At 36.7% G+C, this 26,148-nt stretch overlaps 1 protein-coding gene and 1 long non-coding RNA gene across 2 annotated transcripts in view; one reads left to right on the top strand and one right to left on the bottom strand.

The window, feature by feature from the left end:
• The window catches only part of SLX4IP (SLX4 interacting protein), a 78,475-nt gene that overhangs the window by 6,704 nt on the left and 45,623 nt on the right, over nucleotides 1-26,148 (bottom strand). The window contains 2 exon segments of the mRNA XM_075088230.1: nucleotides 9,365-9,453; nucleotides 12,201-12,278. Coding sequence (XP_074944331.1) covers nucleotides 9,365-9,453; nucleotides 12,201-12,278 — 167 coding nt within the window.
• Nucleotides 3,186-6,978, top strand: LOC142054965 (uncharacterized). The gene is made up of 3 exons (XR_012659746.1): nucleotides 3,186-3,550; nucleotides 3,664-3,757; nucleotides 6,890-6,978. It is a non-coding gene; the product is annotated as an uncharacterized LOC142054965 (long non-coding RNA).

Raw genomic sequence — 26,148 nt, 5'->3', positions numbered from 1 at the left:
TGCGAAGAATCCTTACACTCATTATCCTGAAGAAGAGCGAAAGGTTTGGCCTTTTCAGCCTGTCAATAATACTCATGCAAACATTAATTCTTTTTTCAGTCCAGGGTTTGGGATACTGAGATGAAAGAAAAATTCCCAAAGTGAACAATGCTGCCACCCTTCCTGCCTCTAGTTTGGTTTCATACTTCCTAGTTGTGTCTTACTATGCTCAGTATAACAGTTGCACATGCTTATGTACCAATAAAGTAACACTAAGGGATAATTAAATTTCATGTCTGGTTAAGAGAAAAAAACCCAACCCACAATTAAAAACACACATTGTTTCTGAATTGCATTTATCAATGTGGCTCAACTTGCTCATCAAAAATACTTAATAGAAAACATCAATGGGTCCAATAAATCAAATTTAGTATCAGAGCAGCATATGGGAGGGGACTCTGAATATAATAATGTAGATGAAGCAATGAAATACAGTACTATCCCAGACACACACAAGTGCATAAATTTAAGATTAGTAAAATGAATCAGACAGAAACACTTATTTCAGGGAGCTTTATGTGGGCTTGCAATTGCATGATTTCTCTTAATGTCACTCTAAGCAGTACCATGAGCTCAACCATCTAAGACAACCTTGATGTTTCAGAACTGTTCTAATAGATGACTGGCAGATCAGAGAGGTCAGACAGGATTCTTTCCAATTCTTTCCAATCTGATAAACAGAAAAGGGCTCCTAAAGCAAGTGAGGAGGCTTGCCAGTCAAGGATCAATCAGATACTATAATCTGATAGAAAAAACTCAACAGAGACAGGACTTTGGGTCGTCTTCTGCCCTCTCCCATCCCACATGAAGGAAAAGCTTCCCACAATTTCACGATGCAAATTTTTCAGCATTTCCAATGTAGTGATGCATCTGTACTAACAATTCTACTATGAACTCCTACCACATCATAAAACATTCACAGAAGTTTTCCAAGTACAGAAATGGATATTATTCTCAACCTGAAATAGGATTTCCTTGATTGGACTTGCAGAATATTGCTCTACGTTTTGAAATGGACTGCCCTGCTCTCAATGTTTTTTATTGAAACTTTCTGACATAAAGCATCATTCCATGTTACACACGGGAGTACTGATTTTTCATTTGAAATAGGTGTTTTTAAGGAATGCTGGTGATTTTTAAAAATATATTCTTTTCAAGATTGAAATTAGAGAAGCAACCAGAGAAAACTGCATCTCCCTAGTGAGGAGCAGAACTGTATTACCTACCTGTGGCCTAGCACAGAAAGCAAAATCTAGCTCCTGGATCAGTACAGTCTTCATTACCTACTACCAAAATTCATTTTGATTTGACATCATGGATCTTAACTGTAAAGTTTTTGCTTGTTAAGAGTCCCTATGGTCTGTACTATTTAGTACAAGAATTGGCCCAATCTGTCAGAAGCCCCTGTGATACACATCCCACTTTCTCAAAATACAAGGTGTGAACCCGGGTATCCCAATTGATACGTAATTCCTGGCAATTCCAAACTATCCAAAGGTCCCCAAAGCATTGTCAGATTAGCTTAAAGAATATGACTTCTATGAGGAAAATGCCTTCTTGCTTTTGAAGTCTTTTGTTTGGATTTTAATTGTATTTTACATATAGCAAGTATTACATATACCAGAGTATTCTGAGTGTAGGAAATTCATAGTTCTCTAGATTTGCATTTGAATGCTTGCTAAATAATAAATAGAACAAATTCCTAATAAGCTGTAAATGGCATAAAACAAGTAAAATGTGATACTTCAAAAAAACCCTGAAGTTGCAGGGGGCCTTTTTAAAAATTGATACACATCTGTAACACAGGCAGCAAGAACATACCTAACATTTTCTAAAGCCACAGAAGGTGCTCCTGAAACAAACTATTTATTTACATACTGAGAAGCATGAGATAAATGCTGTGTGGATTTGCTTGAAGGCAAAAAGCGTTAAAATTAATGTTAAGTAATTGAGCTATTAATCATTCTGATTTTGTATGCTGATGTTACAAGACTCAGATTCTATCTTCAGAGAAAGTGTCCACTGATAAGAAATGGAGGAAAAGGCAATAGCTTTTCAACAAAATAACTTCTTTCAATGACACTGAAGAAAAATTTAAAGCATATTAATGCTGATTTTTTTTTTTTTTTTTTAAGAAAACCAGTGTCTTAAAAGCATGCATCTTTCCCTATCAATTTTAAGGCTCTGCCCCCAGTAGTTACAAAAGAGAATGTGCATGCAAGATATACATAGTTTATATTTTGAAGACTTTTTTATAAAATAAGAAAGTCGCAATTTTATGTGGAGCTCAACCCCTTTCCCCAAATTTACAAACCATGAGGGAAGGAATCTACTGCTCAATTGTCACATGAGTATCTGAAAAAGCAAGGCACTCCTGTCATCCTGTAGTACAGCTTTTAAGCCTGACATGAGGATCCTCTATCTGCCTAATCTAAATGACTGTTGGAGTCAACCAGTACAGATGTCTAAACACCTACCAGTAATACTGAAGCGAACTTTGAATTTATCCTTCTAGATATAGCATTGGTTAAATGACATAACAGAATATTACACGGAGTATGTGATGTATACAACGACATACTCCATATACTTAAAACTTCAATTCTTACAGAAAAAAACCTGGAAAAGAATACATCAATTTTAAAGAACAACTGTTCTCTTTATACAATTACATTATCAACTGTAGGAGATCTTGGAAAGAATAATTAATACTCTGGTTATACAAAAGTAAAATATGTAAAAGAGGCAGAACTGCACAGCCCAGGAGATAATTACAACTTGTTCAAAAATCCTTCCATGAACTTTATCATCATATATTTCAGTTTACTCTTCGGTCAAGTTATGAAATTCCTATTAGTCGTAACAGATTTCTGCTGAAGGCTGAAGTGCTGATTGCTCTTTAAAACCATTTAAAAAAAAATTCCATCACCTATTCTTTGCCCAACAGGACTACAGAAAATTATTATCAAAAACTGAAGTAATTTAAACCTTTTTAAGTCCGACAGTCATCACAGATGCACAGCAGCTAAATAAAACCTTTAGCTCACTGTAGCTTTCAACATTATCACTGCCAGTCTTCCACCCTGAACCTCTGCTGGAGGTGCATGTCCTCTCAAAGTCTGCAAAGGGGAGAAAACATGATTCAGTGCAAGGTCCAGAATCTTAGCTCAAATCCACAGTAAGCACCAGCATAAGCTGTGACGGCAAGAGAGAGAGAGGAGAGAGGAAAACGAGGGAAGTGAAAGGATGATAACAGATGATAATATCTTAAATAACCACAAGGCTTTGACAAATGAGATCTTGTGAACGCTTCTAAGGAGTTACATTTAAATCAACTGAAGCACTCGCATAAGAAGCAGCTACTAAGATCAGTAAAAGATTACTCAATTTGTCCCTACTTTTTGAAGATTCCTTCATATGGAAATAATTTTGTGTGCTTAATCATCTATACTGCAGTTACAGGAACTTTTGTATTTCTGCTGTCCTTCACCTGGATTTTGCACAGTGAGAGGTACATCATCTTTTATTGAAGATGTATTCAATTTACTAATTGGCTTTAAGAAAATTTAAGTATTATTTTTTATTTCATTCCATATATGCTTTAATATTCTGCCTGCTTTTCAGATAAATAATGCTATGAAACGAAGATTTTCAAATCAGTTTCTTGTGGCAATATCTTGGTCTTCTTCCAGAGATCGTACAGTTAATTTACTCAGTGGTATGTATGAACACTGTAATTGTTCTTTTCAGTAAAAATACCACGCATTTATCAATAGATGTTTTTGTTTACAGTCCTAAAGCCCCTTTACCCACCTCTGTGAGGTTTCTCTGAAATTTTCACAGCCCTCTCCAGTCTTGACTAATTGAAATAATTGTGTCAGATTTCATTTCATCATTTGTCCACTTCTCTGGATCATTAATATAACAAACAGCAGACAGCCATTAGACTTTTGCCATGCAGAAAGTAAATCAGTTTGTTGAGCTATAAGAAGAAACCAAGACAAGTTCAGACAAATCTCACTGAGGCAATTCACGGCATTACTGCTCTCGGGTATCCTCCCTCCCCTTTTGCAGGAGGTTCCTACCCCCACTGCAGGGCTGGCAGAAGGGAGCACGCACACCCACCCCAGCTGCTCCCACCTGCAATTCAATGCACTAGCTTAAAAACCAGGGAAACTTGGTGTGCATGAATCCACAAGACTGATATGCAGCAAGATGAGATGTGGGCACACAGCCCTTTTGGCAAACTCTGCTATAGGAGTGGTAATCTCCGAGGAGAAGAGGCAGATAGCTGGGACAAAAGGGAATATTGTAAAACTGCCATAGCTTTCTTCTTTACGACCAAGTCAAAGACGTTAGTATCGTTACTTTGTGATGTAGTTTCTCAGAGACAGCAGTCTTATGATTCAAGCTAATTTAAAGCTATCCTAACATTGAAAGGGAAGTCTTACTCTTACCCAACACACAGTCCTGCCAAGTCTCTGTATCAACACTAGCGTTTATGCAGCCACGCAGGGAGAGCCTGACTGAAGTGACCCAGCTGAAAGCTAACTATGCGAACAACAAAGACCCAAAACAAAACAAACATGTTTTCAGAGGGATCAATGAATTAACCTAGCTCCCCACACATGCCAGTACTGACAGACACAGAGAACAAGAATACATGGGTAAGAGAAGAGAAGACAGGAGGGACTGCATGTTTCAGTACCATCAGCCTTGCATCAGCTTCAGCAGAATACAAAGGATGAGTAGGAAAGAGTGACAGATGCTTTAAGTGTTAAAAGTGAAAACTCACCAACGAGGAAAAGCAATTCTTTACCTGCTCCACTATGTGGTATTTGGAAAGAGTTCATTAGTCTGCAGTTTCCCCTCTCTACCTTTTTTCAAGAAGTAGTGAACCCTGATCATACAGTTACTAAGCTACAGCTTAATATTTTCTTCTAGCTATATTTGCTATAATGACTGAAAAGAGTTAAGCATATTATCTGAAAATACATGAAAACTAGATTTATATGAAATTTAAAAAAGGATAATGAAATAAAAAACCATCGATGAGACAAGTACTACAACAAATGTAACATTAATGTGTGTTTTGGATGTTGCTTCCGAAGCAGGGTACCCGTCAGCTGATACCTAAAGGGATGGTCCCGCTCTCTTCATCCAAATCCTGGCTGCATGCCCCTGCAACATTTTTTGTGTCACAGTTGGCAACTGTGGGGTACAGGATGACTTGGTTTAGTGAACTGACATGAAAGAAAATTAATCCTCCAATAAAAAACAGAGAAACTTCACAAATAAATCGTTTTCTGCTGGATCAAGTCAATGAACTAATTCATTCTCGACTGAAGAATCAGTTAGTCCATTGTAACCAGAAAGGAAAGGAGTATGTAGCTGGAACTAGAGGAGATGTAGAATGACCTTTTCAGTAGTAGCCCACCATTAAGGCAGTTTAACTGTGATATTATATATATAAGTACACACAGTTCCATGACACGTTTAGCACTTACACAGTATGAATTTTGCAACAGTATTTCACAGCATTTCCTTCTTCCCCGACCCAATCTGGTACCACTTAGCAAAAAAAAGCCTTTATGTGGAATTTAGTTATCTTAAACACTTTAAATTCTTCTACTAATCTTTACAAATTGCTGCTATCTGAAAAAAGTTTTCACTCTACCTTCCAATAAACACACTATTCCAGCAGCATATACTCTAATGCTAAAAGTCTCCTGTTAATTACAGCTAAGTGTACATGCTTTCATGAAAGAACCAGGAGCCTCTTCCCAGCATAATAAAAATAAGTATGCTTTTATAAGTTTTAATAAAGAGAATTCTCTAATGTACCTGAAGTATATTACAATGACACAATTTATAAAATTAGACATGTATGAAGAAGATTAAATAGTTTACTTTTAATTCTCCGTTGGGGATTTGGCACTTTTCTTCTCCTTATGTATCTATGCAAGTTTTTTTGTTTGGTTGGTTTTGTGGTTTTTTTTTTAAGAGCAATATTCTGTTTGGAAAAGAATTTATATTTTTGTATAATGTTGTCTGTAACGTAACAAGGCTCAGTGGGAACTCCAAGATCTTTTTATTCAAGACAGGATCTCCTACTCCAACTTTCTTTTCCGATTTCACATGAACGGTATTTTCAAATTTCCACTGTAATATCACCATTAGGTTAACCTCCTTCATGCTTTCCCTACAACTGCTTCCTCTCAGAGATTCTAGTATAAAGCCGATGTGGTTATCAATGAACACTCCATTGTTAGCACATTTTCAAATGCTCACAAGCCTCCAAAAAGCCTTCCACCCATTTCCATTTCCACTGTTTCTTCAGATAGCCCATTTCCAATTTTCCATTTTACCTCGTTACATAATAATCATCATCAAGAAAATGTCATCACTGAGAAAGATGACTAATCTCTCCAGAGCTCTTACATATTTCCCTGGGTTTCCTCTTTTGCCATGTTCCCAAAACTGTCTTCTCTTTCAAGATAAAACTATTCAAGATTACAAGCGCAGGTTGGCAAAACAGAAAACAATGGGTTTATGTTTAAACTTAGCATTAATCAGCCAGGCTATTCTTCCATCTTTTCCTTGAGACGTCCAATTTGCTTATGTATTCTCAGTAACTTGCTTGTTGTTTCTTTAATAGAGATTTCTCTCTTCCATAATGATAATTATTGGCTGCAGCCTGATTTTGAGGTACGACCACAGAAACTCCTGTTTCTAACTAGGTTCTAGAAAACAGAAAATTACACATCAATAGATTTTCTTCTATTTTATTTCAGCTCTACTCCTTAGAAGTACTCTCAAACAATTTGTTCATTTATGCTTAATTTGACAGAGACTACTTAATCCATCTTTTCCTTGGTCTTACAAGATGCATCACAGAAGGCTTCAAATGACTTCCCTCAGCAACTGGTGCTAAGGTTTGTGCTTGTGAGTATCTCAAAAGCAATCTAATTATGGTCTTTCCTAACATGTAGGACATTAGGACTTCATTTTATATCTGGCTACATCCCTTGAAATTCCTGGTTTTAGCACAGTCTATTTCAGAGGCACAGAGAATAGCCTAAAAGGCAGTGAAAAGACTAAGAATAAAGAACTAAAGATAGCTGAAGAAAGCGAGAGTTGCAGCAAGTGAAAGAAATGTGTATCAGGCTGACATAGAACTGGTTCCAAGTAACAGGAAAGCAGGGCATTGAGCCTGACTTATCTTGACAGAGCTCAGGAATGAAAGCTTGACTCAAACCATAAACCAGCATAAAAGCAGTTTAAAAAAAAATAATTGTTAAGTCCTGACTAAGTCAATCTCAGTGACATTCAACAACACTGAAAAGTGACAAAGTCTCCATTAACATAGTCTCAACTACTTTTATAAAACACAGATAGGCCCTCAAAACCAAGAGTGTGAGCTGATTAAATGTTTAAAAGAACTTGCATGCAGCATTATGAAATTATTCAAACCCAAACAACATAGAGGAAAAACATATGCCTCATTTTTGGCCCATGACAGAATACACTGGAGTATATCAATGGAAAGGTCTTCTGGGTGGTCTTGTGTAGTCCAGAGTTCAGGCATACTCACTGCAAAATTGCACAGGCAAAAGTACACACAGAGAGCGCAGATCCTTAGCCTTTAATTCTGAAGTCCCAAAAACATGAAATTGCCTCTCGGTGGCAATCAAGCACTCCCCAGTTTGGCAAAGTACTGAACTGGAGTATATGACAAATTCAGTATTAACATGCTGTAGAAATTTGAGAACAACAACACAGTCTGGAGTGAACCCTCTAAGTTAGAGTGGTAAGAATTAAAAAGACACTCCAAAACATTTGCTGAGGGTTTGTTTACATCTTTTTAGTTCTTCAAATCAGGCAAGATGGCTTAGGAATAACTTCATTCTTACTCTCTCCTACCAACATACCGTGCCAACCGGTTCTATGCACATATACTGTATCTGTAATTAAAGCAAAATCCCAAGACTTTATTATTGCTTAGGTTATGATCCCACTAACAGTTTTATTGTTTCGAAATGTAAGTGTTTAAACTGTCTTTTCAAACAACATGGAGTCTCCATAGACCAAGATCAAATTTTGAAATAGTCAAGCTGAAGTCCATAACATTATATTTTTCATTTGCTGCCTTCTTACTAGACAGAATCATGTGAAAGAAACTAAAGAAAACTTCTAATTTTTTATTTTATGGAAAGATTAAAAACACCAAATGGGGAAACTGAATATCTCACAAGAGATACTTAAGCAAAGAAAACAAAACAAAAAAAACGAAAGACCCAAACCAGATAATTATTTCTCAATCGAAGTGCAGAGACAGGATTTTCTACTTGAAGTATCTATGTACCTTTCAAGACAATACTGAGAGAGTAGTAATTTTCAAAATAGCAAAGTACTTCTAAAGTAGTTAGTTTTTTCTGAAAGAGAAAAAAACCATTTGCTTGATATTTTGACATTTAAGGATACTTACCAATCTAGGAATCAAGATAATTAAATCTGCATTTAGTATAATTAAAAAAACCCACTCTGCTTGATATTAAAAAAATACTAAGTTGCATGAGTAGAAGAAAAGCTTTTTCTTTACAAGGGTCAAATATACTTTAATACATTTAAGATAAACTAATAAAACATACATAGACCTCAGTGTGTAATTCTGATTCTTACTGTGAGCACAGAAGAGGCTGCCCACCATAAAGCAAGCCACCTGGGTCAATGTGAGCACTCCTGAGACAATCAGCAGTTAACTGCAGCATAAAATTCATAAGCCTTTGACCCTGATAAAGCCTTCAGGATGAAATATTTAAGTAGAATTGTTTATAGTATTTAACTACACACCAGTGCCTTTTTCTCCATAAACGTTTGGGGATTTTTTTTTTCCCCACCAGGGCTAGCACCAATCCATTTGAGTTGTTTTGCAGAGCAAATGCTAAGAAAATATACAAGAAACCCATGGACATTAAAAACTGCCCCATTATCGTTTTGGAAAGTAAAATGTTACAAGGACAAAAAAATAAAGGGAAAAAAGATCCTTAAATCAAGGTGCTAAAATCATACCTAACTTTCTAAATATGTGGTCTTTTTCTCGGAACCTTATATGGCTCAGAAAATGCTGAGCTCCCAAGAACTCCCATTTTTGCTGCTTCAGACTCACTTCAAGATGTCCTTTTGAATACTTTGGCCCAACTGTCAATGTAACTTTCTGGTTCCAAGATGACAGTCACAAATATGTGAATAACTACATCTATATATAAACATTCATCTTACCACTATAAAATAAAGAAAGTTTATAGAGCGGTTTTGTACATACCAATACACCATTTTCACATGTCCAAGCACTTGGATCAGATTCAAGTTTACTGACACAAACTATAAGTCTGTCTGGAAACACACGTAGGCCTATACAAAAATAATTGAAAAGATTATTACAAAAGTTATAACCATATTCAAACCCACACATAATGACAACATATATACATGCTATTCTAGTAAACAAAATAAAGTATTTTTTAAATTGCGCACTAACTCACTTCATGCACTCCACTAGTTTCTTACCTACTCCTTTCAACACCCCATCCCTCCTTTTGCTTTGCTTTTTTAAACCATTCCCAAAAAATCAATAAGTCAGAGTAAGTTTTATTCCCAGGAGGATAGTCATGGCTGCAAATTAGTCCACCTGCACCCCTGGACAAATATACCAGACAGAACTGACAGACGAACCACTTAGCAATGATCTCTTTTGTGCTATTCTGGTGATGAGTCTTTTCACCACAAAAGCTGTAAATTATGTTTGTAATATAGCACAACATATTCAATCAGGACTTGGCATAAAAATTCAGCATAAGGCTAAGTGTTTCAAATTCTGACTACACTGATTTTTTAACGTCATTAAACAAATTGGTTAACTACTACTAAATTACATATTTTACTCAAGTTCACATGGTTTGCTACGAAGACAATAAAAAAACCCTATTTACAAACTATTAAAAATTGAAGGCTTCTCAGATTATAATAGACCAGACAAAGCTTTATTTAGTACCTATCAATCTCTGCTCTTTTCCTAGCATTGCTATTTTTTTATTTTACGTATCAGATTATTTCCAGATTACTGTCTTCATGTTTTCAGCTCAGATTTTTATGTTGTCGAGTTTTTGGGTTTTGAGGTTTTCTGGGCTTTGTTTTTTGGGGGTTTTTGTTTTGGTTTGGTTTTTTTGCTTGGTTTTAAAGAGTTACTAATTATTAAAGTTTGTTATACTTCAAAAATAAGCCATAACACCCTATTTTCTGGGACAAGAAAGAGACAAGGCATGCAGAAAAAACACGATGTTGACCTCATCGATTTTTTTGGTAGATTATCTCTTCAAAATGAACTGAGTATAGGCACAATGTGCACAATTTGTTACAAGGTACTGTTTCTTCACCAACAGCAGATCTATTAGCATCTGACAAACCCCTCTGAGTGTGTACCAGCAGTAACTTTTCTAGAGTCGTTACAATGAAAGATGGGGATGTTGAAACAGATTACCTTGCAGCTGCCATTGGTTGAAAAAGCATACACAGAGCCCTCAGATGCATGTGTACTGGCACAATAACTTGTGAAGCTACAACAACTTGAAAATTAATATATGCTTTATAGAATCCTTTCAGAAATATCAACTCTGTTAGCAAAACTGTGTCCAAGGAAGTATTTGTGCTGTGCCTTACGTCCTGACTGTTCTTTCTCTGCTTGTATCCTCAAGACCTGAAAATCCACCTGCAAAGGTCTAGTAGTCTTTCAAACTGTGGGCAGCCTATGGACGTCTTCCAAATAGGCTACAAAAGAAATGCTGGACAGAGGAGCAGGGACTGAATTTGTTATGTGAGGTTCCAATAAATAGCCTCTTAGGTAAGTTTACTCTAGATATTGAGTGAGCATCACTGATGAAAGTATGCAAGATTCTTCTTCTGTAAGGCTCAACATCTGTTTGTTTGTGAAGTACTGGATGTATCTTACAGAAAGGAAAAACATTGGTGCCAAATTATTTTTTTTTTAGGTTGTGTGCTTATTTTGCTATCTATTGGGAATCAAACCCAGCAAAATTAACTCCCTTTCTTGTTAGGAACTTCATGTGGAAGCAAAGTTTTGACTGCAGGCAGCATCAGAGCCTCTCTTTTTGGCAGCACTAGCAGAGCAAGTTCATTTCTGTTAGACATTTTTACTGTTATATTTTTATAAGAATCTCACTTGCTGGCTAACAAAATAAAAAGCATCTTTAGGTAATCACTGCACTTAAAAAAGGTCCAAATTTAATACACAGAACCCAGTGTTGAGATACCAATGCAGAAAGTCTGTTCTAACTATTCTTCCAGGAGGCTGGGAGATTAAGTTCGATTAAATATTTAAAATCAACACTCCAATCTTTTCAAAGAAGATGGACTTAGAAAATACCTAGTTGCCATTTGAGTAGATATTTAAACATTTATGAATATAATGAATTCCTGTAAAAATAAGAAATCCTTAAAAATATCAGTTCAAGTGTTCAATATTTTTAAGGGCACCTAATCAATTCATTTTGCCTTTTTTTTTTAATACAAAGAGCTCAACAGACAGGGCAGTGATCATTATTGCTCCTTTTTATTGCTGTTGGCAGGATAAGATTGATATCACTTCCTTACAGAGCATCTTGACTTGAGAAGATCTTGAAAAAATATCTGGTCCAATGACATCACCTATGTAAAGGTTTTATAGCACTGAGGTGAATGAAAGCCTTTTCTTGCATACACTTGTATTGCACAGTTGATGTCACAAGACACTCGAGCAATAATGAAGTGATTCATACCGCAACGTCTGGTTGGTTTACTACCCTGTAGAGATTCAGTAAAATGCTGAGTCTCATCATACTTACAGAATTTGGTGTGGTATAGCTGATTACCCTGGGGCAAGGCATATACAAATTTAAAACTAAGTTTTAAAGAAAATCCATCATATGTTAAAAAACATTTCTCTATTTTTTTAGGAAACAACCTCTAGAAAAAAAAAAGCAAAATCAAGCTCTGAAATAAATTCTGATTAAGTAGACCAAATCTGACAAAATATTAGTTCATGCTCTTTTTTATTCCCAGAAATGTAAAATTTTAAGTAACACTATAAGAAACTGATTTCTTACCATGATAACGTTTCCCTACAGCACAATAGAGGTTAACCCATCTCTTCATAAAGTAGGCAGTAATGTGAAAACTGTTGGCTGCAACATAAAAAAAAGGGATCATAATAAGTGTAAGGGAATCTTGGGCATTCTGGTCTCAAAGCGTTGCACATCTGAAAAGATAGTATTGAGCGGAAGAAGCAGCAGCTCAAGTACATAAAAGAAAATGTAACTTTAAAGGAATATTTTTAAAAAGAAACTGCTCACACTGCAGCCTCAAGAAATTAGTATCTGAAACAGGAAAAATCTAAACAAATTACTAACCACCAAGTTCTGGTATCCAAAGAAATAAATTTCATTAATTGATCAGAGATGTCATCTGCTTAATAGCCTGGTGTTATGGTCACTAGTCCAATAAGTGAGAGCCTTAATCACTATGATGTTTTCACAGATATTCTACAAGAACACTACAGATGACCATTTACTTCACTGCATTCTAAAGAAAGGTGACATACTCAAAACTGATAGAAAAAATGCTGGCTATAAAAACAAACAAACAAACAAAAGAACCATGAAGTGTCCTAATTATCTACAGCTCCATTGAATTAAGTGAGAAATTAATACATTTAAACTCCTCAGTATCTACAAATAGACAGAGCTAGCCTGGCTGACCCAGCAGATACCTGTGATACACACAGAGGCTTCTTCAGTTTCTATTCCTGAGAATGACAGAAATCCTTGTGCACTGGGAACATTAGCAAAGGACGGAAAGGATTAAATTACAGCAAAGAGACTATGGCTAAGGAAATCAGATTTTACTTTTGTTCTACTTAAACTCGCAAATGATCCTGAGTAGATCAGTTAGGACTTGATCCATAAAGGTATTTAGCAACCTAACTCCCACTAACATTGAAAGAAGCTAGCATCTGTAACTCTTCCTCCACAGTCTCCCTGTACACCTCACCAAAATGAATGTGCAAAAAAGAGGGTTAGTGGTATTTCCCCTATCTCTGATGGGTTATGGAAGACTTACAACTGCTTCCAAGACAGTCAGGTATCCTAGATGTAATTACCACAGAAAAGTTAGAAAATTAAGTGCTACTCCTGTTCTTCTAATTAACCGTTTAAAAAGAACTAATGAAAGCTTTTTTGTTCCAGTCCCAACCTCTACTGAGCAATTGCCAAGGCATGCTTTATTTCTATGTATAAGCCTCAAAAACACATGTCCTCTCCTTCACAGCCTACAGATCTCCTACTTGTACAAGATCTCCTGAAGCTCACCATCAAGTGCTGTTCAGCATCATTAAGAACTGCAGTTATTGATCGCAATCAATCCCTTTGAAAATTATCAGCCATCTGTCTTCCCTCCCCTCAGGAAGATACCTAAAATTTGACTTCCCCTTTAGAGATCAAGTCAAGATGTGACAAGTTGAACCATCCTTTAAGAATGATGAGCACTAGAGAAAAATTTGGATGTAATCCACTGGCTTTATTAACTGTATATTTACGAGCACAATTAAAGAAAATTACTTTTAGCTATTTCCACTTTGGCATCCACAGCTCTTTAACATTGTTAGCAGGGTTAGCCAAATCAAAGAATTTGCCCTGTATACAAGTAAGTTATTAGCGTGATAATAGTATCTTCCACTGCAACTTCCATAACCCTGAAGAGTAACATTCCCAGAAGTACAAATTTGCAAACAGATCTTCAAACAGAGAGTAAATATTACGAGAGCCTTTCTACCTCCATTTGTCTGGGATATTCCAAGTGTATTTTTCTTGAGAGGAACTTGACATGAAAAAGTGTGAATCTTTTGCTTTTCACTGGGAAAAGCAGGATAGTTCATTCCTGAAATTCTTTTATGAATCAGTGACATGTATATCTGTTTATTTTTCTTGCTATCCTGGTATTCTCTGAGAGGTTAAGTGTTTAATCATATTTGATTGACTAATGGCCTGAAGAAAGTTTCAAATTCCTCTTAAAGGCTCTTGATTCAGCTAGCTACTGTTCTCTGGAAGAGAACACCTACCTCAAATCTAACAAAATAAATAACTACCTAAGAGATCAAGACACATCTACACTATTTTTGCAATGTCAGCTCAAGTCTGCAAGTCTTTTAAAGCCTTCAGAGGGAGTTGCGCCTGAGCTAATAAGCTCAGCCCAGAGGGACTAACACTAGAAAATAATTTGGTTTCCATGACTATTTACTACTTGACTTTGCAAAAAAAAAAGCCTGAACAGATAATTTGCTGTTACTTATTGCTAACTGTGAGAAAATTAAGGTGTATTACTTTCAAAATATAGCTATCTTGAATGTATCACACAGCTACACTCATCAAATGGTTTGAAACACTCTTGTATGTGACATCTGATCTAATCCACAGTCAGCTGGAGTTTGCAAAACTTCCCTAGTTTTAAAGTTGCCAGAGTTACTGCAGAACTATAAAAACTGTGATATCCTCTTTCTGCTTCCTTCAAGAGAAATATATTATCCAATTAACCATTCTGCTTCATGAAATAAGAAACTAAAAAATAAGCCCCACAAGAAAACCTTCTTATCCGACAACAACATGCAACCTGCAGCTTTTTAAACTTTCTTTACAGTTACTCAACATGAGTCTAAGTCTGTTCTCAATTCCAGACTTGTCCACCATCAATGCTGTTTATATACTAGCATATACTAATGTTGGCTTTGGGCAAGCTGTTGATTATGCTTCAGGGAAGATGGCCAGTATATACTCAGCAAGGACCAAAAGCTGCTGTTCATGATATCTGGAAGAAGGGGCCAACTGACATGTACCAAATGATCCATCACTAACTCCTTTTAAGCATACCATGTAAGTTTTAACCTCCAGCTACATACAGTGTTTTGCAGCCAGTAACAAAGTTCACAGGTCTTAGGCTCAGCAAACTCAATTGGCCCAATCTTCAATTTCCTCTTCATCATGGGACATAGACAAAGCTCTGTTTGTAGATTGCCAACACAGAAACAGAAGTAAAATTGTTGGCAGTGATTTGGAGCTTTGCTCTTCTTACTTTAAAACTGTGCACCTAAATCATCAGATCCAGGTTCCAAAAACAAACAAGGGGAAAAAAAACCCCAAACCAACCCCAAATGCAACAGACCCTGAAACCCAAAATGTCACTGAATAGAAGTGGTTCTAGAAAAGCCACAATTCAGTTTCAGCTGAAATACGCACCAGTGACTGCTGCCTTTTAAGGGAACGGTAATTTGCCCTGCTTGTTATATTTATAGTCCCATGACACCGAGAGGAAGTATCAGACACTGACTCTCTAATGTAAGAGTATCCAGCAACACTTGTTTTCCAAAGGAGTTGCAGCCAAGCTGACTTACGCTTCCAGAAGGCTGCCAAGAAAAGGCTGTGGTCGTGTGGAGTGGTGGGAAGCCCTCTCCCACGGCTATTACGGACCATTCATCTGGGAGCCTGGGAAAATGCCTCTGAGCTGCTGAGTTATCTGGAAAAGCCTGGCAGGTGTTCACTTCCCAGCGCAATCTGGCACCTGAATGGCTTTGTAACTAAATTCAGTCAAGTCTCCTCCAAAGCCACGGTACAAGCATAAGACAACCAAGTGCCCCCCCAAACATTTCCATATCTGACAGGCACCTATTTCTTATCGCGCAGTATTTTATACCATCTTCAAAAGAACATATTTTTCCTCCCAGCCTAAACATTTCACATTTCTGACAAGTTGTTCTGGATTAGTACTGCCTTATGTTTGGAAAGTAACAAAGTAAATTATTGCAACACACAGATATTAAATAAATAAGAGGATGGATTTCTTATGATGTGAAATTATATACGTAAATGCATTACACTTTCTGAAACACTATATTGTATATTTTTTAAAAAATCTACATTTTGCTGAGGCTAGATTAATTATTCCACACGTATTAAGCTTTACTAGTAATAATGTTTACAGTATATACAGCTTTTCATCTTCAAAGTGCTCCAGAGACATATTATTACATGACTTTTCAGCTGTCTTATTTCTCCACTAAAAATTATTCACCACCAAATCCAAATTCCTGATTGTTCGTAAACAAAAAGGAAAATTTTATTCTAAACCTACTATTAATCATGTAGCTTCCCTTCCCCCAAACAAACGTCCATGTTCATAGCATGTGCTCCAGTGCAGGTTGCCACTTCTAATTCAGAAGAGATCCAAAACCAAATACTGGCATGTGAATTTAAGTCCAAGTCTGAGATAGACCAGGGACAGCAGGCACAAGACAGCAGATACAAAAAGACGTCAAGACTTCCTGAGCCTTTTCTGGTGTTCAGAATGGGTACAGAATTTCTGTATCATCTCAAACATCCCCCTTCCCTTTCCCCTCCTCCTCCCCCCCACCAAATCAACATCATAGTTAATGACAACAGCATCTTCACCTTGTACAAATTTTTATACACTAAATAGTGGGTTTCAGAACAATTTAAACAGCTCAGGATGGCATCCATTCTTTCCATCCATCCTGCCTTCAGTTCAAAGAATTTTAAGTTGGGGGTTTTTTTATTTATTTTCATTATTTCAAGTGATAATCACATGCAAGTACACAGGAAAATGTGTACTGATCAATGTAAAATAAAGCCCATAAATTTTTAAAAAAATGTTTAATACCTAAGAAATAAAAACCATTCTGGCCATTAAATTTCTATACATGAAGTATGGACTAAAAAAAGCTTGGATGCAGTAGTGAGTATTACTGCAGGGTCTGATCTTGCAAACTCTTATACCTGCAAATAAATTCAATGATGTAATTTGCCACTGCCTTTTTCCAGGGTGCCTTACAGTCAGCCTAAACCAAGTATAGACAAAAACAGATTACCAATTTTTTTCTCCTTACTCTTTCACAATTTTATGAGTATTAGTGCTACTCTTCTATCAGCCAAATCTTCTGAACACGGGCCAGTTGCCAACACAAATAGGTGAAAGATCTGTCCCATCAAGGATGTGATGTACAAGGTTTAGTTCCTGTCAGGGAACAGGGTCCCTCAGTGGAAAGACAGACATTAACATCTAAATTAATCTGATCAATACAGGATGCGATACACCCAGCAGAATCCCCTCTGCGATCAGAACACTGATAGCTGGATATGGCACACTAAAACCTTCAGAATGTGAGCCATTAACAATGAAACTGGACTGAGCCATTTTATGAAATCTAAGAGCAGGGCTCTCCTCTACCAGGAGGGGTGCAGAATTCACTCCAAAAACAGAACTATACTGGCCAAACTGGATCCAGGATTTGGCATCTCTTAGCCTGCTTATCATGGGTGTTCTGGTGGAAAGAAATTAGAAGAAAAGCATGTATGAGACCATCTGGCTGCAAGATGAGAAATACTCCTGATGGAGGTCCTGAGAACACACCAGCTCTGAAGGAAAAAGAGCATCTTCCCCATCACTAATACATGAGATGGGGAGGCAGGCTGATCCAGTCCTGCAAAATAGCTCTTAAGATAGAGTCTCTCACTACCCATTCATAATGTATAAGCAATAATAGCTAGCACCACCTGCTAATGCATTCAAGCAGATAAACATAGATGTCAGTGTACCATTATCACAGACAACTGTTTTCTAATAGGAGACAAGGTTTGATTTCACCCTTTTGTTGATCTCAGACTCAATGACCGTATTATTAATTGCCTGTGATGGACTTTAATACATGAACTGAAAGCTACTTCTGAATCCGTGCTATTTTGAACATATAAACTGTATTCCAGAGGAAGCCACATGCCTGGAACGAGGCCAACAACCCAAAGAAAGGCTGAGAAAGGCACTACCACTATCAGCCAAAAGGCAGAGAGAATTGGAAAAGAAACCCTGTGGTAAAGGCTGTGCGGCTAGCCAGCAGCAAGAGAAGGAGAAGAATCTGAAGTCTTTTCAACATGGCTGTATCACCATGAAGAAGCAGTGTAGTTAAAAACTGTGTGATGCCACATTGGCACATCAAGCTGAGCTTCTCCCCCACACTGGCCAGACACAGCTGTATCCAGATGGAGCAATGTCACTTACATCACTGAATTGCTCACAGTGATAGAAGTAAGGTAGGTTCTAGCTAAAATGAAACACAGGCACTATGATGATGACAAGTTTGACTTCTAGGGCACTAGGGAATGCATAGTCACCTTTAAAGCACATGCCTCTTTCAAACAGTATGTCCTTTCAGCACAACTGCCTCTGTGGTTTTTTTTCTGCCTTGAGGATATCCATGAGCTTCACAAAAATTTTTGATGCTGTGAAACACTTGAAAGAGGATTTTGTATTTCAAGTGTCAAGAACCTCTACAAAGCTAAGTCTGTTCTAGCACAAAAACTCAACCAAAATATGCAAAAGAGCCTTTCAGAATCTAGCAGACATGACTGGTTCCCCTGATTGTTCATTAGAACAACATAATCATGGGTGCCAATGCTATATTTGAAAGTCTTTCAGCATCAAAGTAAATCAAGCTCTTCACAGGTCTCCAGGCTCTACTTTTCCCCCCCCAGCAATAACAAAGAACTTCTGCAAAACTTCTTCCCTGAGAAGAAAGGGTTTTAACCCTATAGCTCCTGCAGCTAACAAGACTCATCTTCTTCCAATAACAAGGTGTCTAGACAAGGGTCACTAAAAATGTCAGGAATATACTGCATCACATCACTACAAAACCTATGGGTTTGGTGAAAAAAGCCCGACAGTCTGCCACTGGGGACATGATGGGAGAGAATGAGAGGGAAAGAAAAGCTGGTAGTGGGTACTTTCAGCAGAATTTTTAAAAGATGGCATGAACATGCAAAGGTAATTTCTTCAAAGCTGATCTTGAAAGACAGAAACATTTATCACTGCCATATATCTTTTTGGAGGACTCCTGGTAGGATAGCCCAGTGGAGCTATGAGGTTGACGTTGATGGCCATGACTCCTATTTATTCTACCCTATCATCTAGGGGACACTTCAAGAGAGAGTGAGTTCTAAGAGACACAAGTGGACTTGAACCAGCATGCGTTTCACACTGTTGTCTGAATAAAGCAAGTTGTGCCAGAGGTTCACAGGTTTTTGCCTTTTCACACAACAGACTTTTGTTTGGTTTGTAACAACTCGGAATATAAGGAAATTCTGGAGCATAGGTAATAGGTGGAAAGTCACCACAACAGAGCCTTCTGTATGTTCTCTTTTTAAATGCTTGCATATAGACTGCAATTAAGTCAGCTGCTGAAAGGTTCTATTTCCAAGTGAGTCTCAATCTCTTTTTGCTCTCACAAGCTGTGATGCAAAGAGGATACTGCCGGAAAGACCAAGAACAACCCATGATTGCAATCATCTAATCAGTGCCCCACCCAGCCCTAGAAGTGAAGCAGGTGCTGGCTATGGCACAAAGAGCTGGAGACCAACTGCAAAATGGTTTGTAACAAACTGCTCATTTCAGCTTATTCAAGAATGCAGTGTTATAAGGGATCACCTGAATCACGCACCTCACTATCTTCCAGTTTCTGGCATCAGTCTAATAGATGCTAAGTGCAGAAAAAAAGTACACAGAACTTCCTGTTCTCAATATTAACTAGCAAATTTAAGGTATTTTATACAAAAGACCAAAAACCATAAGCCCGTCTTGTGCCATGGGAAGACAACAGAAAAGAACAGACAGGCATTGCCCATACCCTATGACCCACATGTGTGCACAGGAAAAAAAAAAAAGAGAACTAAATATCTTAATTACAAGAATAAGAGAAAAATATTCCATAAAGACAAGACTGTCACCTTCTATCCTCTCTAAAGCAAGCTTTGTCATTTAAACAACTTTGCTTTCCATAGATTTGTACAGTGACTATTTCACAGAGAGAACTTTTCTCACTGAATAAGTGTAATTTGCTCTGCATTATAATTTCTCTTTTCTGTTTGAAGTTGATGGAATACATCAAGTTTTGTTACTCTGCCCACAATGCATATTCAAGCTTGTACTAGACTTGTTTTCCTCCTCTTTTCAACTAAAAGTCTTTATTATTTGCTACACTACTGAATTTTTATGTACTTCTATATGTTTCTAATAAATTAAGGCCTGGGCCCTGGTAAGCTTTGCTGGTGTAGTTTTGTTTATGGTCTGTCACTTGTGCCTTTGTAGCCAATAGAAATAGTTCGCATGTAATAAACACAACATATCTAGTACCTTCAGTGGTGAATCAAATGCATGTAACTGCTCTCACTGAACTACTTATGCAAAGAAAGTACACATAACTTGTTTCAGCAACTGGCCCTCGATCTCTATCTGGACAGATTTCTGGAAAGCCTTATAAAAATTTTCCAAATATAAATAAACCCTCAAAAATGTTTGTCATCTTAAAAGCTGTATTTTCTCTACCTTTGTCATATGATAAACTTACGAACAAAAGAACAAAGGAGAGTATTATTGTGTAATAAGGTAACATGGAAAGTTTAGAAGATATTCCTATTCATATTTAACCATGAAATTACACCCACAATTACTTCCAGTTATAAAGAAAACAGAAAGGACTTCAATGTTAAACACACACTTATGATTTTTTTTTCCTTTAAAATGTAATGACAAACTTTGTTTTTCTTGGACTGCTAGTGCTAGTTTGGGGCCTTTTATATTGAGACTTTTACGGAATGTAAGGGTTAAAGATGTGTAAAACAGATTTTCTCACAGTTTAAAGAGAGCAAAACAACACATTTAGGAAACCAGACAGCTAAAAGGTCAAAACATTACACTTCCAGGTCAGACTTCTGGTTGCAATTAAGTAAATTCCTCTAAACATTTCTAGGGAAATCATATTTCTTTTAGGTTTTATTTCAAATCTCTATTCTTTCTTGCTTACATTGTAACCAAAACAATATTGCTCCCTTTAGAAACATTTAATAAAGAGTACTTACTTTTTTTGTTTGTTTCTTTAAAAAAACAAAACTGACATTTTATCTCAACATAAAAATCAAGTCCTTATTTTTTTTCCATCTCTTCTAATATACGGTTGGACTAATTAAAAATAAGCAAAAGAAGCTATCAAACCTATTTAATTTTTTTAAAAAATAGATACAGTCTTTCTTTTCCCCTTAGGAATCACGTTTTCCTTTTCATCCACTTTCATTATCTGTATTTTCATAGCTGGGTTAGGTTTGGGTTGTCTGGGATTTTCTTTTTACTAAATCAAGCTATTTCCCCCCTCCCATGCAGCTATACAAAAAGCCCTTAGACTTAAGATGCTGACAATGGTCGTGATGTAAACACTGACATGCCTGCTAAAACTTACCAACAATCTCATGACTCCTATCACTGCCCAACAAGACTACTTAGGTCTAAAAAAAATAGAGTCCCTACCCCTGTAACACAGATTTTCAGAGGTGGTTTTTTTCAGAAGTCCCAAACACACAGCCACCACAGCTGCATACAGACACAGCATTATCTGCACATGGGCAACAAGCGCAACAGGAATGCCGTGTATGTGGGTTTTGTAATGATGAGAGGTAGACCTGGTATGCATCTAAACAACGCAGCCCACTACATATGTTAGCAAGTGATATATGCAATCTTATGTACCCAAGCTGAAAACGTGAAATCCTAAAGGTGTACTCATAGTATAATAAATACACAGCCAAACACAAACGGTATTACTAGATTCAGATGTTATCCACAAACACTTTACTCCAGCAGAAGACACATATTATGTGAAACTGCCCTCACTAGAAAAGGATGACTCCTGTATTTTATTTGTAGCATATTCCAGGCAGCACAGTCTTCAAGCTATCCTGCACACATATTTGTAAAGGTCAGACAGCTAAGGAAAGTCATGCCTAGCATACTGACCAAATAATTTATTTTCTGGTATTTTAGACATTCCAACACAAGGAATTTGAGCATCCATTAAATGCAGACCACAGAATCTATAAAATGCTCCTAGGAGAAATCCTGTTTGCCATGTTCACAAAGGATGAGAGAAGATAATTCAAACTCAAACTTATTCTTCAGAAAATTTCAACTGAAACAGCAAGCACTCAAAAAAAGCCCCCCAAAACCCCAAACTTATCTGCTATTCCAACTGTGCCTAGCGTTTAAACAGGTCCAAAGAAGCTGCAGCCTGATATCCTATCCTCTGCATTCCTGCTACCAAGTGACTACAGAAGCTTTCAAAGAACCACACAGAACACACAAGAAAGATTACCTAAAGACATAAAAAAGAATCAGGCAATCAAATAAGTGATGGCAAGTGCTTGGAGGCAGGTTTTCAAAATCACTCCATGTGGATTCCAAAAATATTGAATTCCCACTTGGGACAAACAGATGCTAAGGGCACTTTCAAAAGGTATTTTTATGTTCCCTGGCCTATATGAGTCACTTTGTTTTTCTCAAGTGAATATCAAATGAGAAATTAAAGGTGGGGTTCATCTTGCCTAACTTGCAACATCTGCATCAAACTAGTATCCTAAACTTTATTTTTAACTGATAGACATTAATGTTCTATTAACTTCTAGCCAGATTTTATAAACTGAAGGAGGAGACATAGTTCCACTTTGTAAATACACAATTAATGGATACTGACTTTTTGTCAAACTACATAATGAAAATTCCAAAGATAAACTTTAAATTTGCATAAATACAAGTGCTATTTGCATAAACTAAAGTATTAACTGCAAAATTACTATGCAGATTTACTTGGATGCTCTAGGAAGACCTTTACAGCTTATATAGATATACAAGATAGTAGTTGTGAACATTTCTGCACACAAACACTTTTTTTTGCATACACGCATACTTAGGAGCCGTTTTCATAACTTTTTTCTTTTCGTAAAAAGAAAAAATCATATGTAAATGAGACAAAAGATGGACACAAGATGGAAGTGAGAGAAAGAAATAGCATGAAGTAAGGCAGATATTAAAGGTTAGAATTGAAGGCTGTTTTCAAAACCAACATCAAATTCTTCCTTTTCACAAAAATACACAAATTAAACTCTCCTGTTGTTTTAAATAAATGATATTTCTTTTGAATACAATACTAACTACATAAAACATTTTGTTTTGTTAAGAGTATCTTTAAAATAAAGACACTATTTAATTTCCTATCCAAGACCACAATAAATAATGTGACATGGGAGCTGCAACTAGGGAAGAAGTAAAACAAGCAGAGCGCATGAAACCCACCTGGTGCTGCAGCTGCAAATGTCCATGTAAGACAAGGACAGTAATTGCTAAAGTCTCTGCAAATATCCATGTAATAACAGGAAGACAAAGTTAGATCCTTCGATCTAGAAAGGGCAGAACTTCCTCTGTCAATCTTGGAAACACACTGTCTCTGACGTAGTAATGAGTTTTCAGTTTATAGTGGAGGCATTTTCCAGCAAAGTATGATGGTAAGAAGGGCCATACTGGGTAACATCAAAGGCCAATATAGCTAAATGCCTTGTATGTAAAAGTTGCTATAAATGGCTACAAGGGGAGATTAAATACAAGAGCGGAGTGCATGCAGCTATTTCCCCAATACTCTCTCAGACTCCAAGCACCCTCAGTTCAGGCCTTTATTGAGCCAAAGGGGATTTCTGTGAATTCTGTACCCTCCCTGGATTACCATCCTATGTCCTTGTCCAGTTCTGTGGACTCAGCATAAGCTTTTATCACACCCATTAACCTTTGGCAGAGTGCCACACTTCTGCTAACTATCATGGCGCTTCCAATACTTTCATTTGATGCCCTCTTGTTCTCAAACTGGAAGAGAAGAAATTATTTTGTAGATCTCTGTTGCTTTCTCCCCAACTCATGTATTTTCCAAGCTGAAAACCCCTAGCACATTTAACTGTATTTTGTATGTTCTTTGTATTGCATTTCCGCTTCTTGGGTCATCTTTGTTGCTGTTCTTGGGGTTTTTTCCAATTCTATTTTATTATATTCTAAGGTAAGAAAAAAAAAAATCACTAAAAAGAAAATACCAAAAAAAAGATCAAATATAAAACCTTGATCCTCTAGAAGAAAAATATTCTGGTGAAAAAAGATGCCTTTACTCCCCATTAGCTGGCTGTAAAAAAAAAAAAGGGAAAAAAGTAATCTAAAGCAAATACAGGAAATATTAAGTACAAGACATGAATCAAAACATTTTTCATAAGTTATTGCATAAGTTACTGCATACTTCAGGGAGCTATGAGGCTCTATTGTCACAGACAGATGAATGTAAGTTTAAAGTTCAAAGATCAGCAGGGCTTGGCCACAAGTCATAAATGAGTCCATTGTAAAGAAGCTGCAACATAACTCTCCTGAGAGACAGAAATTACAATGTGCAACTGCAAACATCAAAGTTCATTTAAAAGACTTTTGTCCTCCTCAGTCCCCTGTGGTAGTTTATCTGTTATACTTATTTTCCCTCCAGTTGTGCCCATTAAATTTTTTGGAGTTGCTCTTTAAGCAAGATTGGTTTTTAACTAGAATCATTTCACCTAACAAAACACTGTTTCACAGCAGAGGAGTAAGAGTTAACAGTTGGGAAGGTGGGAGTAAATCAATTTTGCTGCTACAGGATTGTAACATGGAACATACCCTACAAACACGTTACACATTTCACATTCTACAGTAACAGTGAACACTCCTAAAGCAAACAAGGGCAGTCTGAAAAGGATGTCTTCCTTAAAAACATCATAATATTCAAATTGAAATGCAAGGCCAAAACAGTTCAGAATATTTACTATCACAATTTTTTGTATATGTTTGTGTGCTTACAGGAGCCAAACAAATAGTTTTACAAGCAACAGAACAGAAATGTATTTTCTTATGAAACTGCATCTTACACATTTTTTTATATTAAATAAGACGTGAACTTTGACTCCAAATCTCTGTGATACTGAACTATTTATAATAACACTTGTACTTCTTCCAGTTTCTCATTTTAGTAAGCTTATCAGAAGTTGATGTCTGAAAATTTAACGTCCCAGACTTCTACCTGTTAATAAAGTTCAGTCACATTTGCAAAAAGCAACTGGTGGAAAAGATGAATGTATAGACACGCACAGAAAAAACATGATCACAATAAGGCCCATTTCATTGGAAAACTAGGTTAAAAATATTAAGAACATACACACAATCCCAGAGAAAGCATATAAAAATCAAGCTGGGAGCTCACTGTGCCATGTGACATCATGCTCTCTAATTATTTTCACTGTAGAAGAGACTGTACAATAAAAACATCTGAAATCAGAGCGAAAACGTTCCACCTTCAAGCCAAGAAAAAACAACAAGGATGTTAGGGAAGGAATGAGAAAAGATCTGAAAATTACTTGTAGAATCAACATAGTTAACTTGTCCCCCCCTTCCTCAAGAGGGGGAAGAAGGTCAGTTTACTAAATACCTTCTTCCTTCCTTCCATTTCTAACATGGACATTTCTACCAGCTTTTTTTTTTTTCCCCCGCATCCCCCTTTTTGTTTCCTCTGTGCCCATGTAAGCTTTGCCTTATTCCTTAATTTTCCACAGTCCTTCCTTTGTCATTCCCCTGTACTTAACATCTCCACTTGGTCCTCTTGTTCTTTAATTCTCATTGCTCTTAATCAAAACCAGCCACCTTCTGTGGAACATGAAAAAACAGGCTCTACTTTTAGCTTGTTTAAGTCTACAGTAGGTGAGCATTACGACACACTAAGATGCCTGACATCATCATTAAAAACAAGTATGTAATATTGAGTACTGCAAGTCATGCAAAGTGAAAATGTATGGCACATATATGTAAAACCATAAATTTTAACTCTAAACACCATAAATTTGTAAAGTGAAGTAGTGGGGGTTTTAAAAAGAATGAGAGAAATTCATTAATACACGAGTTTTGTTATTGGATGGCTTACATTCACTGAATTTCAAATGTGAGTGAACATACCTGATCAATGCCCTTCTTGCATGATGTTGGCCATGAAAATGCTATTTTAATCTTCTCTTAAAAAAAAAAATAAAACAACCCAAAATCAACCACGTTTGGACATTAATTAAACAC

This window comes from Phalacrocorax aristotelis, chromosome 3 (genome assembly GCF_949628215.1).
Source record: "Phalacrocorax aristotelis chromosome 3, bGulAri2.1, whole genome shotgun sequence".
Lineage (NCBI taxonomy): Eukaryota > Metazoa > Chordata > Aves > Suliformes > Phalacrocoracidae > Phalacrocorax > Phalacrocorax aristotelis.
The sequence above is the reverse complement of the archived record's forward strand: the minus strand, read 5'-3'. Positions and strand labels throughout refer to the sequence as shown.